Source organism: Sorex araneus, chromosome 2 (genome assembly GCF_027595985.1).
Source record: "Sorex araneus isolate mSorAra2 chromosome 2, mSorAra2.pri, whole genome shotgun sequence".
NCBI classification, from domain to species: Eukaryota; Metazoa; Chordata; class Mammalia; order Eulipotyphla; family Soricidae; genus Sorex; species Sorex araneus.
Genome location: NC_073303.1, coordinates 122,393,599 through 122,411,416, shown reverse-complemented (window position 1 = coordinate 122,411,416; position 17,818 = coordinate 122,393,599). Strand labels below are relative to the sequence as shown.

General features: G+C 45.7%; 1 protein-coding gene across 1 annotated transcript in view; it reads right to left on the bottom strand.

The window, feature by feature from the left end:
• The window catches only part of LRP12 (LDL receptor related protein 12), a 77,066-nt gene that overhangs the window by 11,120 nt on the left and 48,128 nt on the right, over positions 1–17,818 (bottom strand). The window contains exon 3 of the mRNA XM_055127662.1: positions 7,989–8,124. Within this exon, the coding sequence (XP_054983637.1) occupies positions 7,989–8,124 (136 nt within the window). The remainder of the gene's footprint in view (positions 1–7,988; positions 8,125–17,818) is intronic.

Sequence of the window (17,818 nt, the reverse complement as noted above, 5' to 3'; positions counted from 1 at the left end):
CACCCTAAACCTTGCAAAATCTGAGCTCGAATCGTTGCTCCACAGTCTGATGAGCCGAAGTACACATTACAGAGACTGGTTCATCGACTTGCTTAATGAAGTCTAGAGTTTACATTTTCTGGAGAGCAAACAGCATAAATCTTAGTAAAGTAAAAAGAATATTTTAATAAACATATTTTCAGTGAAAAGTCAGTTAGAAAATGCCCTTTTATTTATTTTTGTTTAGTTTTGAACAACACCTGTCGATGCTTAGGGCTTACTCCTGGCTCTACCCTCAGGAATAACTCCCGGCAGTACTCGGTATTAGATGCTGGGGACTGAACCTGGGTCAGCTGCATGCAAGCTGTGCCCTCCCCACTGTACTATCACTCTGGCCCTGAAAATGCCTTTTTAAAATAACTTACTTTATAGCCCATTTTATTTTGTCGTTCATAGACTAGAGATATGGGAAAATGACAAAGAAGTTAAATAAAAGCATATACTAGTTAAGAGCAGAGCCTGGCAAGCTACCCATAGTGTATTTGATATGCCAAAAACAGTAACAACAAGTCTCACAATAGAGATGTTATTGGTGCCCGCTCGAGCAAATCGATGAACAACGGGATGACAGTGCTACAGTACTACTAGTTAAGAGAAACCAAAAATTTCATTTTTCGATAGCACATCTCACCAAAATAGATCTTACTTTATCTCCTTCCCTTGGCCTTTTATTAAAACTAAGTGATAATGAAGAGAATGATGCAAGTATTATTTCACCAGGACATTTTACCTTTCAATATTCTAAATAACTATAAAAACGCAACTAGACAGAATGGAGATATGGTTCCCTGAGCACTATCAGGAGTAATTCCTGAGGGCAGAGCCAGGAGTAACCCCTGAGCATTGCTGGGTGTTGCCCCCAAAGAAAAGAGCAAATAGACTTTGTTCAGTTTTCCCACTTGATGAATGAAACTTCAAAGAATTACGTAGGCGCCATTCTCTACACACACACACACACACACACACACACACACACACACACACACACACACACACACACACGCAAGTAGTTCTCTAGGACAAATTTTCTACAAACAAAACTGTTAGGATCAAAGACATAATTCCCGACCGGAGAGAGTGCACAAAGTATGAAGGAGTCCTGGTTCAATCCTGGCACCAAATGGTCCCCTGAACACGGCCCAGAGCAACCAGCAGCACAGAACCAGCAACAGACGCCGAGCACAGCGGGTATGGCTCCGGAGCCCCCACCCTTTTTTTTTTTTTTTTTTCAAAAAGAAAAAAAGAAAATCCCCCTTTACACTGAATAGACATTGGCAAAACGTTTCTCCTGGGACTGGAGTGGTAGCACAGCAAGCAGAGTGGCTGACCTGGGTCCAATCCCTGGCACCCAGTATGATCTTCCAAGCCCCACTAGGAGTGACCCCTAAGCACAGAGCCAGGAGGAAGCCCTGAGCACCACTGGGTGAAGGCCCCAAACCAAAAATAAGGCATAGGGAACTGCATGCTGGTGACAGAACCAGGGTTGGCTCCTGCAAAGCAAGTGCTTCTGCCCCCTGTGCTTCCTCTCTGTGTCCCAATTCCTGGCTAGTTCTGTCTCCTCTCCCGAGGGCTGCCCTGTCAAAGCCTTGGCTCCTGACAGTGGTCACAGCGCAGCAGCGCGGGCCTGTGGCACGTGTCTGTGTGTGAGCGGTGCGTGCACCCGACCACTCGGTCTTCCGAACTCCGGTCTGAGCAGGGGTGAGGTGAAACTTGCAATTCACTAAAGCATATAAGATATATGGAGCCAGGAGCCTTGGCCAGGACTTAGCTGCTGCTGCTGCTTCTTTTTTTTTTTTTTTGGCTTTTTGGGTCACACCCAGTGATGCTCAGGGGTTACTCCTGGCGGTTCTCCGGAAACCACAGTGCTACCAGCTTGCCCCTGGTCTCATGCTAAGGGACCCCCAATTATGCAACTGTCACTGCAGCTTCCTTGGAAAATCACAGGGGGAGTGTCTATGCACCTCCCCCTCCTCCGGAAACACTGCTCGGTAGTATAGTTTTGGGGTGCAATTTAAATTTTTCTCATTTTAGGGGGAGGTGTTAATAAAGCTTTCCTAAACTCTTACTGAGGCAGTTTTAACCATTTACATTTTCTTACAATCACTGTATTTGGATAATAAAGTGTGGTTATTACAATGATGTAAACAGTACTTTCATAGAATTAAAAAAAAAAGTTCTTGTCTATAGTATTTAAACTTGCTTGGATTTTATATGTAACCAGGGAAAATACTGAGAGCTGTACTTCTTCCTTCCATTTTTTTGGTCTTAAGAGCTTCTTTTTGATATTCTGCTGCATTGACTGGGAGATCTAGTACAATTAGTGAAAGCAAACATTCTTACCTTGGTCCCTCGTGCTAAAATTAGCTGTGCTGCTAAGTTTGATTAAAATTGCTTTGATCAAGATGCCCTTTATCAGGGTAAGAAAACTTGACCTAGTCATTGGGGAAAGTCTGTCCATAAAACTATTTGGGTCTTAAATCTCACTTTGAATCTTGATTTTGGTTTCTTTAATGGTTATTGACTTAATAGTTTTCCTTGAGACAATATTGGTAATACCCATTCTCTAGAAAACGATTCATAAGCTAATTGCATGAATTTTTTTTAACACCTTAAAGTCTCAGAAATACTGCCTTCTGATTTTTTTAATTACTTTTTTTCTTTATTAAAGAGCCGTGATTTACAAAGTTAATGATAGTTGAGTTTTAGGCATACAATAAGTCAACACCAATCCCTTTTATCAGTGTCAGCTTTCCTCCGCCAGTGTTCCCAGATTCCCTCCCCAACACAACCGTCTTGCTATACTCAGTACAACAGCTAAGGTATGGAATCTTAGCTAGGTGTCCATTGGCAGATGACTGGATTATGAAGACATGATAGATATACACAGAGGGATACTATGCTGCTGCAAGGAACAGTGAAATCAAGAGATCTGCTGCAACCTGGTTGGAACTAGAAGATATCATGTTGAGGGAAGCCAGAAGAAGAAAGACAAATACAGGGTGACCTCACCTATCTATGGGATAAAGAATACAGGATGAGGAAATGTATTGTAGTAAAAGGGGGGGGGGTGCTTAATCCACCCTTAACCCCAGTGCTCAGCGAGGAGACAGAGGGAAAGAAATCAAGTAGGGAGGGAGAAGAGAACGAGAAGTAATGGGTGAACAGGCATCAGTTATCCCAGTGATATGAGTGAGGGGTACAGATATAGACCCAAAGCAGATTCAATGGAATTGAAAACACGAGACCCAAGCGGCAACCACTGGACCTGTTATGTGCCTGTCAAGCTGATGGGCGGGGCTGGAGTGCCTTCCGATTTTTAAAATCTCTCAGTATTTGTGATCATAGGAGATGTTTTCATTAGGAAACAAGCTTATAGCAGCTGCAGGTTCTTTGTCTAATTGCCCCAGTTTCAGAAAGCCACTTTGTTTTACTGATGTCCTCCCTCCTTCCATCTCCCTTTCTCCCTCCCCGCTCCTCTTTCTTTTGGGCTCTGTCTGGCTCTGTGCTCAAAGCTCTCTTGGTGGTGCTCAGGGAACCCCATGCAGTGCTGGGATCGAACCTTGGTTAGCTGTGTGCAAAGCAAGGACCTAACTTACTGTACTAGCTCTCCAGCCCTTATTTTTTCTATTTTTTTTCCCAGTTTCGAAGTAAAATATCATGAGATCATTTATTTGCCATTTTAACACCTTTTAAGTCAATGTATTAGATATACTTTCTCTGCATTGAGGAGGGGCATGGTGGTCTTTGGGACACACCCAGCAGTGCTCATAGGGAATCAACATGCAGCCTATCAAACTGGGTCCACAGCGTGTCAAGCAAGCACCTTAACCCTTTCTCTGCCTCTCTGGTGGGCAACTCCAGCCCACTGAGCCATTTGCCTGGCATGGTATTCTGTGCTTTCAGTTCAATTATATCTGAAGCTGATTATCCTTCAGTAGCTTTCTATTAATCGGTATTCCCCAAATCTTTTCTATCCACAGACTTTGTTTTTTTCTTAGAGACTTTTATAGGGATCATAGCAATTAACCAATCCATACTCCGACCAGACTTTTAAAGATCAGATGACTTTCTCTGGGTGCAAACTTTCATTTTCCCCCTTTCTTGTCTTCCTTTGTATTTCTATCTTCCTAAAATCTCCTTTCCTCTAATGGATGTTTAAGATTCGTGATTTGATTTTTTTCAATAGTAATTACTTTTCATAGTTAATCAATTCAAATGCTGACCACATTTGTTCTAATGAAGTGCAAGAAAAAGTACTTATTCTTCTATTCTTCAAACTCTTGAGTTTGGAAAAACACACACTTTATTCTTATTGATCTCTACTTGAAATTTAGCATTACCTTGATTTAGAGCTATGAACCATAGCTTACTCCGGGCCTCTGGGGCCTTTTAAACAGCTGCCAATACTCAAAACCACTTTAAAAATCACAGTTGTCACAACTATCACTTGCTCAGTAAAATATTACTAAATAAGCATATGTTGTTAAATTGTGAAAATTTTACATAGCTGATGGCTCTATTTCTATATAACTAAAACTCTGCAAATCTATAAATATATATATATATATTCATTTATCAATGTAAAAACATTATACTAGGCTAGGACCTAGCATATGCAGGTTTCCTTAAAGAACCCAAGTATTCATGAAACATTTTTTTTAAAAAAAGGCTACAGAGCTGGAGAAATAGTTCAGCAAACAGGGCACTTACCTTGCATACAGCCAACCCGGGTTTGACCGCTGGGCACCCTATATGGTCCCCCAAGCACCACCAGGAGAGATCCCCAAGGGAAGAGCAGGGAGTAAGCTCTGAGCACCACTGGTTATGACCCAAAAACCAAAAACCAAAAACCAAAAAAAAAAAAGAAAGGAAAAAAGCAAAGAATGTCCAGAATGTTCCATCTCCCAGTATTATAGTGTCTGGGTTAAATCTGTGTTCATGCCAACCAAAACTGGGTTGGTTGGCATGATGTTTTTACATATTGCAGAAATGTCGGTGGCAGGCTTACTGTGCAGAAGGTTTGCCTCTTTCTGTCTTAAACCCTCTCCCCGCTATCTTCCCAGGCATCTGCTCCGGGGCTTGCTTCACCTGGAGATCTCTTCAGAGCTGGATTCAGGTTGGTACCCAGCCTGCCGGCAGCCACAGGCAGCTCCACTGAATTCCTCTGACTTGGGATACACCCTGCCCAGTCTGCCATCCCACAAGAGTTCAAGCAGCAGTCAGTGGGAGGTCTTGGTTTTTTTTTTTTTTCCAGTCTTCTTTCCTCAGCAAAATATTCTGGCTTGGTGCTTGGCTTCAAATGGGGAATGAGAACGCAAACCTCCACCCCCTGGATAAACAGAGTGGCCTTTACTGATTCTGACAGACTCCCAGGGGATAAAAATGCCACTTCCTCTTAGTGCTGGGAATCCATCCCAGCATCTCACCCGGGTAAGTAGCACGTGCTCTGTCCCCGAGTCACGTCCCCAGCCCTAGAAATGCCTTTATACCAACATCTTTGACCAGTTTTACAAGGAAAGCTTTAAATACTGGCTATGCACAGGCTGTAATTTTTCCTTCTCTGTTTTATGTGGACTTTAATGTCTAATTTTATTTTGGGGTGAGGGTCGGGATACTCCCAGTGATGGAGGGGAGCCACAGGGTCGCACCCTGCGGTACCCGGGAGTGGGGGGAGGTGTTGCCGGTGACTGATCCCAGTTCCACCAAGTGTAATACAAAGGCCCCACCCACTGTACTATCTCTCCAGCCCCCCACCCTTCGTTTTGGTCTGTATTTTAACATTGTTCTCTGTTTGAGACTATCTAGTTCATGAGTCCTCAAAGATCAGATGCGACAGAACAGACCAGCTGGCCATATTCCATGTCACTTTTTGGGCTAGCAAGAATCTCCAAGTTTTATATCTGTGTACTGAAGGTTTGATTTGGGATCAGAAAAGGGAAATTTCCAAAATGTCCACATTTCTGTGTTGTTGGGGGCCACTGAGTTTCGAACTCAGAATCCCTATTCAAAATATTATTTTGTAATTACATTTATACTTACTCATATCACAGACAACAGAAAAGAGGCCTCTGGGGGGCTGGAGCGACAGTACAACGGGTAAAGTATTTGCCTTGCACATGACCAACCCGACCCGGGTTTGATCCCCGGCATCCCTTATGGTCCTCTGAGCTCCACCAGGAGCAATCTCTGAGTGCAGAGCTATGAATAAGCCCTGAGCATTTGCTGGGTGTGACCGAAAAGCCAAAAAACAACCAACAAAACTAATAAAATTTATAGGACTGGAACAATAGTGTAGTGGGGAGGGCACTTGCCTTGCACGTGGCCACCCTGGGTTTGATCCCCGGCATCCCATAGACCCCTGAGAACCTCCAGGAGTGATTTCTGAGTACAGAGCCAGGAGGAACCCCTGGGCATCGCCAAACGTGGCCCCAAAACCACAAAAAGAGAAGAGGAGAGGAGAGGGGTAGGGAAGGAAGGGGAAGGGAGGGGAGGGAGAAGAGAGGAGAGGAGAAGTCTGGTAGCCGGCCACCCACTTGTCAGAGGGGTCCCATTCCTCTCGGAGTTCATGGCCTTGGGGCCCTGGAAACAGTCACCTGGGCCAGAAGGAACCAATCACTCTCCCCCCAAGCCACCAGGTCCCTATGTGGTAGATTCTGTAAGTAAAGAGGCTAGAACACAGCTGTGGTTTAAAAAAAAAACCAAAAAAACAAACTAGAAAACTAGAATGACCGATGCTCTCAGTCACTAATGGATATTTTTTCAAAAAAAAGAAAAGAGGAGGGTGGAAAGATTCCAAAGTCGGCTACATTTTTTTAAAAAATAAAAGAAAAGAAAAAGGAAAATGATGGGGTCTATGATTTGCCAAGTCTCTTGCCAATGCAAATTATATGCTTCTTACCTATAAAAATATTACAGATCCGAGCATGCGGGAAGGCCGAGCTGGTGGGTGCTAGCTCTGAAGGCAGCAGCATTCGCCCCGACCGACCAACCGCTCAGCCACGCTCTGCGTCTGGTCCCTCCCACCCTCCTGGCATGCAAATATGCTGTTTTCCTCATCGCCCTGGCAGGATTTTCCTTCAGCAAGAAGTACCTGGCTTCACTGAATATTTCCTCCTTAATATCTGATTCCCAGCTTTCCTCTGTCATCTTAAATGTCTAAAATAAATCTTAAAACTCTTTAACGTGTAGAGATAGTCTTTATTTTTAGAATCATAAACCTAAGGTTATTTCCCCTAGGAACAGCTACCTTTATATTCTTAACAAATGTTCTTTCGTTCCTGTTAGGAAAACAAGAGTTTTCACAAGACACAGGATTTTAAGCTGGAGGCTGGAGCAGTAGCATAGCACTTAAGGGAGCTTGCCTTCCACGCGGAGGACCCAGGCTCAATCCCTGGCATCCCATGTGGTTCCCCTGACTCTGGCAGGAGTTAATTCTTATGAGTGCGGAGCCTGGAGTAAGCCCTCTGAGCACTGCAGGGTGTGGCCCCCAAACAAAACAAAATTTTTAATCCCCTGCCAGCTTTGATCTGGTTGAGGTGTATGCATGCACGGATTAGAGATGCGGTCTGGAACCAGGTGGTCTCTTGGGGAGGCCGGGGAACCTGAGGGCACCCCTGTCCCGTGCTAGACAGATCTCTACAGGAATAAGCGAGTCTTGGTTACTCGGTTCGGGGGCCAAAGATGACGGGATTGGATGCTAAGCAGCTCTTCGAAAATAGGTGCTTTTTGTTAAAAAGTGGCCTGGCAGGGTATGGGTGGCTGAGTCTGAAGCAGGGCACAGGGTAGCAGGATGGAAGGCTGCCTGCGACAGGGTCCCTGTGACAGGCACTCAGCACATGTGTCCCCAACTGCCTCTTTTCCACATGGCTGTCAGCTGAGTGCAATCTGGAAACGGGATCCGAGTCCTGCAACACGATATGGTGCAGCAGGACTGCTGGGGTCGCAGTTACCTGATAGTGATGATGTCCCCCGGATTTGCCCGGATGAACCAGCTGCAGTTGACTCGGACAGGATATTCGGAGGGCCAGCCCGGGCTGGTGATGACCCCACTGGGTGTTCGGATTTGTTCTGGAGTCTCTCCACAAGCTGGAAGAGAGCCAAGGCAAGCTTAGCCAATTATCACACTTTCAAACAAAGCATTCAGGAAATCATTGTTTACTTAAAAAAAAAAAAAGCCCACAAGACTTGAGATGTCAAATCATACCCAAACATACGGGCCTATCCATCTTAAGATGCTTGCAAGACTCTTATGAGACATTTTATTTTCTTCCTCTTTTAGCCAAAGTATCTTTTTTCCTGATTAAATACATATCTTGGGAACATCTGAATGTTTTTTGGAAGCACCGAAACACAAGAACTCCATGCTGGGTGGTTTAAAAAGTCATGAATAACTGGATAAAAACACCAAAATCACTGTGAGCAGTTCTGTCACCTCATCCATTAATGGCTGGGAACATGATATGGCTGGATGTCTGAGTGTCACAGAAGGAAGACGGAATAAATTTAGACGAGTAACAACTTCCCTGGATTGTTTTGCATTGTCTCCAACTCTCACAGGAATCCCGTTAACTTCTTGCCTATCCAGAACTCAGCTGATGATCTGGCAGTTGCAATCTCCCCCAATTTAAAAAAGAGTCGGAAGGGGAAATAAAGTGACAGAAGTTTAAGTCTTGAAATCGCATACCCTTTTATTCCATACAACTTCCCCCCAAAGGAGATGATCTGAGTCACAGCAGATCAAAAGCAACAAATCAGAGGTGGGGGCTGGAGAGTAGCTACCGGAGGGACACAGACAAAGGAAGAAATGGGGGAACAACTTTCAGAATGGAACCAGAAAACAGGGCCTCGGCTCAGAGGCTGCCGGGAGGTCATTCACGGAGCTGGAGTACAGGCTCTTGCTGTGGGAGCCCCGGGCTGGATCTCCAACACCCCCATGGACCCTGAGTGCTGCAGAGCACGGCCCCAAGAGCACTGTGCTGGGAGCACTGCATGCTACTAAATGCAAAACACAACAACGAAAAATGCAGGAGTAGAGAACACATCCAGTGCTGTGTTCCAGAAGAGAGGGGGTGACGCTCCCATGTTTTACCCTTCACAAAGGGCCATTTCCAGCTGGCAACAAGACTCTGCCAAAGGAGTGAATGAATGAGTCAGCAACAGGGCAGAACCTGTGTGACTACAGCTTCCATACGTTTTGTGTCCTGCTCTTAGTTTAAAAATTAAGGAACCAAATCTCTAGGCAGGCAAGGGCCCCTATTTCAGTAATGATTGTGGGGGGTGGAACGACAAAGACCCTTAAAAATAGCAATGCAGTCTGCTCAAGGTAGATGAAGGCCACAGGAAAGTACACGCCATAATTTTTTACCCGTAAGACTCAAAATACAGCAAACTGTTTTATGTGGCTAACTTAGAGTTGATCCTTCTAACATGGGGGGTGGGGGTGGGGTGGGTGGTGGTGGTGGTGGTGGTAGTGGTGGTGTGTGTGTGTGTGTGCGCGCACGCGCGCGTGTGTGTTTGTGAGAGAGAGAGAGAGGAAACAGAGAAACAGAGAGAGGGAGGGACACAGGGACACAGGGAGAGAGGGGGAGAAACAGAGAGAGAAAGAGACAGGGAGAGCGAGGAAGGAAAGGAGATAGAGAGGGAGAGAGAGGAAGGAAGAGGGGGAGAGAGGGAGACAGAGACAGAGAGGGAGAAAGGGGGAGGGAGAGAGAGAGAGAGACAGACAGACAGAGAGAGGGAGAGACAGAGGGGATAAGGAGGGAGAGAGAGAAGGAGACAGAGGGGAAGAGAGGGAGAGAGAGGGAGAGAGAGTGACAGAGAGTAAGAGAGAGGGAGAGGGAGAGAGGCGGAGAGAGCAAGCGAGCACACAGGGCTCAAACTCAGTGCCGCATACATGCAAGTCCTCTACCACTGAGCCAACCAGCCTTATTTCTATAGAATTCTTGTAGACAACATGTGACCAAGATTTTCAGTTTGTTTCTTTGTACAGAGTCCCGCTGCCTCAGATGGCTGTACCCTGGGACTAAGTCCCTCACCCAGCGGGCTGGCTTCTGGCCCGTTCCTGCTGAAGGAATCCAAGCAGAGGGGCAGGAGATCCTCCAAGGCCTCACTTGCCCAGGACACGCCCCCATTTTGCCTTTCTTCTCATGTGTGAGATTTTTTCATAGAGTAAAATTTCCCTTGTAACTTATTAAAAAAAAGTTAATGAGCAATACTTTAGCGAAAGAAGCCTAAATTCATGTGAAATGTGAGTCTATTTTTAGAACTTATTAACAATGAAGGGCTAGAGCTTTGCTTCCAACTTTGCTCGGAGTTATTATCAGGATAATTAATGAAAATATACCCTCAGACATTTAGGAAGCGCCTGGTTCCTCCTTCATTATCTCCTGCCACAGCAACGTGGACCCCGCAGACTGGTGAATTAATAAATAAGTTCACAAAGATGCAAACAAACAGGAAAATGCAATAACTAACCTTCTTAGAATGTAAACCAACAGTTCCTAACCGGGAGCCCCCAAGATGCATCTTTTTCCTTTTTTAATTGAATCACCGCAAGTTAGACCATGACAAAGCTGTTCATGACTGGGTTTCAGCCATCTCTCCACCACTGTGCACCTCCCAACACCAGTGTCCCCGTTTCCCTCCCACCACCTCCCAAGTCTGCCTCTATGGCAGGTGCTTGCGCTCTCTCTCTCTCTCCCTCCCTCTCTCCCTCCCCCCTTCCCCCCCACCCTTTGGGGGATTGTGGTTTGCAATTCAGATACTGAAAATAACGGTTATCGTGTATATTCCTTTACTTACTTTCAACACTCAATTCATGTCCAGAGTGATCATTTCTAACTCTTATTACCATACTGGTCTCTTCTCTATCTTACCTACTCTCTATCCCCCACCCACTTGTGGTAGATTTCAACCACTCACTGGTCCTGCGTCCCCAAGATATTTTAAGGTAACAAACCATATAAATGGGGGGCCATAGTATGAGACCAGGTAGCCAACTGCTAACTAGTAGGTGTGCGTGTGTGTGTGTGTGGGGGGGGTGCAGGTCGGGCACAAGAGGTTATTCAAGGGGGCTGAGACTACTGTCGCTCACTTTTATTGAAATACCAATGTACAAATAAATAGGCTTTTATGGGGGCTGGAGCGACAGTACAGTGGGTAAGTGTGTTCTCTTCAAGACCCAAATCAGATCCCCAGCAGCCCATAGTACCCGAAGCCAACCAGGCGTGATCCCTGAGCATAGCAGGGTATAGCCCAAAACCACCCCTAAAGTGATATTATTACAGAACTAATATCACGATCACGAAATCCCTTTAATCATTGATTTCTCAAGCGGACTCAGTAACCTCTCCATTCATCCTTTCCCTGAGATCTTAGATGTCTCTCTCGACTCGGCCCTCCCAAGGATGTCGATGTCGCACTGGAGGCTCTTTCCGGGTCAGGGGAATGAGATCCAGCTTGTTACTGGCTTTAGCATATGGATACACCATGGGAAGCTTGCAAGGCTGTCCCTTGTGGGCAGGAAACTCTCAAAAGCTTGCCAGTTTCTCCCAGAAGGAGAAGTAGGCTACAAGATATCGTGTGGCCGCGCTTCTGGGAGCTTGCTTTTAAGTCTCTGGATATTGACCGTTGACGGGATTACACACACCTGGGTTCCTCTGCTGGTACCTTCATGCATGAGGCCTGTCCAAATGTGTGGAGAGGGGCCTCGAGCATGGCTGTAGCTAGGTTCCGGTGGTCTTTGGACGCTGGGAGCTCTGCTTGGGGTGGGGAGGGAAGCTGGAGCCCATCCCCTCCCAGGGGCCCCGGGGAAGACAGCCAGGCATGCGGGCAGAGACTCCCTGCCACAGTAGTAGTAGTACTATCAGTACTACTACTACTACTACTACTACTACTACTACTACTACTACTACTACTACTACTACTACTCTACTACTACTACTACTCTACTACTACTACTACTACTACTACTACTGACAGTACTAATATCAACCTGAAAAATAACAGAATTTTCAGCTCAAGTATATTTAATTTGGAATTCTAATACTTTATAGGCACAGAAGTGATCATATTAGTGGATTCAATAGCAGGGTGATACATCTGAAAAACAGGCAGAGATAAAGTGTGACAAAGAATGCTTCCAAATTAAATGGATATACCAGTAATAGGGAAATAATCAGAAAGGATTTGATAAGGTGGTTTCCCTTTTCTTTCTAATTTAGCCAAATATCTGAAAAACCCATAGGTGGTGCTCTTATACCAAAAACTTGACAAGTAATATTCTGGAATGGTACTTAAATTACTGCTGTGAATATTTTATTTTCATACAACTGCCCAAGGATAAGACACATCACTCATAAACAAGAATGATTATTTTAAAAGTCAGTATTTAACATTTCAAATTCAGTAAGTGCTTTAAAAACAAAACAACAGCAACATGTTCCTCCCTCAATTGGTTAGGAATATATATATTCTGATTTAATTTTGTGTATTTGCGGTACCACTGAGTCTGGCACCTCGTCTTTTTTGTTTTGGGGGGCCACACCCGGTAGTGCTCAGGGCTTACTCCTGGTTCTGTGCTCAGGAATTACAGGAATTACTTGGGGGACCACAGGGGATAGATAACAGGGATCAAACCTGGGTTGGCCATGTGCAAGGCCTGTTTCTTGTCGGGTAAGTGGGTGTCCATGAGAAGCAAACGTCTTCAAGGTCGAAGCATGAACCATAGGACACACAGATCCTGGCTGCACATGTGGGACAGCTTGCCGTGGAGACATTCTGCCCGGTCCCCTGAGAGGGCTGGACTCCTCACAAAGTCAGAGGGACCAGTGACACATGCAGACAGCGCTTTTCCCAAGGCACGACTACTGCTTGGCTTTGCGGAGTGCCAAGACATGTCTTTATGACAGAAACAACCAGAGTTGGGGCTGCAGTGATAGTACAGCAGGCGGGACTCTTGCTTGCCTTGCCTGCGGCCAACCTGGGTTCGATCCCCAGCACCCCACAGGGTATGCCTGAGCACCACCATGAATGATTCCTGAGTACAGAGCCAGGAGTTACTCCTAATATCACCAGATGTGGTCCCCAAACAAACAAAAATGACCAGAGTCTTTTTTCATTTGCCTCTATCAATAAATCTCTTAAGAACCAGAATCAACTGCTTTTAGAAGATAAACAACCGTAAGAACACATTAATTTATAAGTCAGTAGTTCTTATATATAAACAAGCCTTCACGTATTTGGGATGATGACAAATATTTCTACTTTTGATAAATTTCTGAGAACTCTAAAATTTGAAAACTCTAAATTAAAGACATCTTAAATGTTCACTCAAACTTTCAACATGCTGAAATATTGAATGTAACAAATCATCTTAAACAACCTTATTTAAAAAAAAAAAAACCCGAAAAAACAAAACAAAAAAAAAAACAGCACCAAAAATCTTTCAACTTGAACAGTTTTTTCCTAGGAACTCTCATGGTTAGGCGACCTGGTTAGCCCCCAAAGCCTATTCATTTACAATCAATCTAATGTACAGGATACGGATGAAAGCAAAAAGAAAGTGGCATTTTACAATGTGAGCAGTGACGCTACATTCAGAGAGCGAAATCAGTGGGTTTCAACACTGGTTTGCAGGTGCAGAAAAGCGGGGGCAGGGGGAGGGGAAAGCACTGGGATCTCATACATACACGTAGCTTTAAAACTGTGTATATTGTCAATGAAGAAAGAGAGAACGATGGAGATTTTCACATGGAAGTCTTAGTAAGACTCTGGTTTTACTTTCTGGGTTTAAAATAGAAAGAACACACTATGTACTTTAGACACAGGGGAAAACAGATTGACAAATACTCAAGACTTCATGTTTATTCGGATACAGCTTCCATATTCCCAGAGAAGACCAAAGAACTACTGCCCCCAACAGATGAGCACACCACACCTGCTATCTTTAAAGCCATCATTTAACGAGTAGGAATGTTCCCACAGCCTCTGTTCTAGCGGCCACGAGGGAGAGGTGAGGATAATTTCAAAGTAATGTCCAAAAGTCTACCCTTCAATTCAACGGTCTTAAAGTCTGAAGATGGGAGGCAGGCAAGGAAATTTATGATCAGAACTGAACTCCTTGTGAAAGGAAAAGTAAAGTACAATTCCCCTGTTTCACAGGTGAGTAACTGGGTTACTTTTAAAAACTGACAAGGTTTGATGCTGGATGACTAAAAGCGGCCGAGACTAAAAGTGACACAAAATCTCAGTGCCTTTCGCATCAATAAATCACAAAAATGAAATGCAAGTAAAAATCAGCTAGTCTTGCTACCTAAGTACACATGCCACATGTGAAAAGCACCAAAGAGCATGGGAACTGATTACAGTCTTGTAATAACGAGACATGATTATTAACTGAATCCAAGAAACACCACCAGCAGTTACCAGGGCCTACAAAACAATCTAGTCCTAAATCATTTAATGTACAAAGAAAATTTTATTTGGGGGGCCACCCTCTTCGGTGCTCTGGGGATCGAAATGACAATCAGCCAGGTGCCTTAACCCCTGCCTTATCTCTCCAACCCTGCACATGGAAATGCTTTTCTTTTTTGGTTTCTGGGCCATACCCAGCACTGCTCAGGGCTTACTCCTGGCTCTGTGCTCATGAACCACTCCTGGTGGTGCTCAGGGGACCATATGGGATGCTGAAGATTGAACCCAGGTGGGCGGCACACATGGCAAGCACCCTCCCCGCTGGACTAACAGCCTTGCCTAAGGCAATTTTAAGCTCTTCATCTTACAGGTACTTGGGATTATGAAGCATCAACAAAGACCCACCTAAACAAGTGCAATGGGTAAGCACACAACAGGATGGGGTCCCTTGGCCATTGCAATAGGAGAATTCTTTCGTGGGACATACTCATAGTGAGAACTCAGCAACTACAGATTTGGACACCACTCAAGCGCAGGTGGGCAGGTCTGAAAGAAAGATTAGAGCCAAATACTTGGTGAAGTGAAGGTGCTGTCACCGAAAGTGAGGGAAGCTGGGGAGGCAGAGCGGCAACAAAGCAGAACCTGGAGGGGGTCCTGTACCCATGAAAGTCTGTGAAGGCCACCTGCACGCCGCAGGGACCACCAGCAGAGGGCAGCCTTCACAGCCAGCCAATGTACTGGCCCTCAGTCCTTTGGCTCAGCAAATCTCAATCTCCCAGTATAGCTGAAAAAAGCAAAAGCAATTTCTTGTTGTTGTTATTTTTTGCTTTTGGGTCACATCCGGAGATGCTCAGGGGTTACTCCTAGCTCCATACTCAGGAATTACTCCTGGTATTGCTCGGGGGACCACATGGAATACCAGGGATTGAGCCTGGAGTTGGCTGTGTGCAAGGCAAACACCCTCCCCGCTGTGCTATGGCTCCAGCCCAAGCAAAAGCAATGTCAAAGACTGCAAACATATGTAGAGGAGCTTGATTTCAAGGGAAATGTAATTATCCTCCTAAAGAGAAGTCCCATCTCCACAATGGGAAAGTGAGAGCTAGCTAATGGGGCAGAGAGTAAATACGCTTGTTACCTGCGAGCAGAGAACCGGGGAATGCATACATGGAAATACCCCAAACAAAACCTCCCAGACAAAAAGCCAACCAACTCTGCTGTGCAGATCAGAGCACACAGTGAGGAGTGTGTGAGGTCCAAGGATAAATGGAGACAGCAGGGCCACCATGGCAAAGACAGGTCCCTGCTCCCAGCCTGAGTTTATGGAGCTTCCATGCAAGGCCCTTGAGCAGCTCTGCAGAGCCAGAGGCCGAGGATCCCCACGTTCCCGCCGCCACAGGTCCCAGCTCTCATCAGATCCTCTCCTGACGTCTTCACACTTAATTCTTAGCATCATTATCCCCACTTAACAGATGAAGGGAAAAGAAAACAGAGGCACAGGGAACTCTAGTCATCTCTTTAAGGTCACAAAAACAGAATTATGAAGGGTTGGAACTGGGCTGGGAGCCAAACAGGGGGGTTCAGCCAAATTGGGCATGGAGCCATCTGCTGCCCACCAGGGATAACCCTAAATACCCACAGCAGGGCTGGAGCGATGGTACAGAAGGGAGAGCGTTTGCCTTGCACATGGCCGACCCGAGTTCAATCCCCGGCATCCCATATGGTCCCCTGAGCACTTCATCAGTGTAATTCCTGAGCGCAGAGCCAGGAGTAACCCCTGAGCATTACTGGTATGCCCCCCTCACCCCTCATAATACTCAGAACAGGAGGATGAGGTGAGGGTGAAAAGAGAGGTCTCTTTTGGAAAAAGAAAAAAAAAATCTCTTACTCCCGAATTAACATGAAAAAGAATCCAACTTAGGATAACAGAGAAAGAAGTTTTAAGAATTCTAAAGGGTATTTTTTTTCCTTTTGCAAAAAATAAAAAAATAAAAATTAAAAGAAAAAACAAAACAAAACAAAACAAAACAAAAATACCCAAACCACCCCAACCTATATAGGAGTAGCAGGCAGAATTAACCTTAAGTTTCTCTGGAATTAAACCAGACTTTCTGAACAATTTTCTGAGGCCTGTCTTTACCAGCAAGAACATGTCCATTAGATGAATTACAGGGTAGCCGAGGTGGGTAGGGGGTGTGAGGGCAGTGGGCAGGGCTGCAGGGGCGTTTCAAAGGAAAGAGGAGGAGTGGGGGGATCAGAGAAGGCTGGAGACAAGGGCAGGGGCAGGCCGACTCCTCCACTGGCTCGGAAGGAAGAGACCCCTGGGGTGGAGGAGCAAACAGGCTGCAGGCGCAGTCTGTGGGCCAAGGAGGCCCCGGCATCGACCACAGGAAGGTCAGAACCCGCAGTCAGGTCCCCGCGTGCGAGCAGCCTCCGTGGCAACTCCTGGTCCTACACCTTCCCTGCATCAGGCAAGGGCTGAGTGATGCGGGGCTAGGGAGTCAGGTACTGAGTTTCCTTTTCCCTTTCACCCGTTGTGGCCCGGGTGGCCCAAATACCCCTAGTACCTGAGCGCAGCAATGTCTTAAGGGGGAGGGGAGGGGAGAGACAGACAGGCAGACTTTCGGCATTACCTTAAGATTCATTTCAAATGCCATTACAACTTTTGCAAGAAGTCAGAGAAATGTTTTTTCTCTATGTTGTTTTCTTCTATGAAAACAACTATTTGTTAGCGGCATTCAGGAATGACTCCTTGGTGGGCTCAGGGGACTATATGGGATGCTGGGGATGGAACCTGGGGTCAGCTGTGTGCAAGGCAGGTGCCCTACCTGCTGCACTATCGCTCTGGCCCCTGATTTCTTTAACTCTTCTTTCTTCATCAGATTTGCCTTCCTATATTTGACGGACTTGGATGATTCTTCTATTGCTCCTCCTGAACTCATCCCCCAGTTCTCTAGCATGCTGTTTGTTTCTTTCCAGACATTTGCCCCCTTCTGTTGCTCTTGAGCAGTCTCCTCCATCTCATCCTGGAGAGGTTCACTCTTTCCTTAGCTCTGATTCTTCTGCTGCTCAGAGCTTCTGCTGAGGTGATTTTTGTTTTTTCCCCCGTATCACCTACCATACTCTTCATTTCTGTTTGTATCTCCCTCTCTCCTCTCTCTCTCCCTCCCCTTCTCCCCCCCCCTCTCTCTGCACAGCCAGCAATGCTCCAGGGTTCCTCCTGGCTCTGCACTCAGGTGAGATCCATATGGGATGCTGGGGAGCATCCTACCCCCGGTACGCTCTCTCCAACCGCTAGTTTTCTCACTTTAGCACTAGCACTTGCTTGTGCTTCGCTGACAACCTGAGCCATAGTTCCCTCGAGCTCACT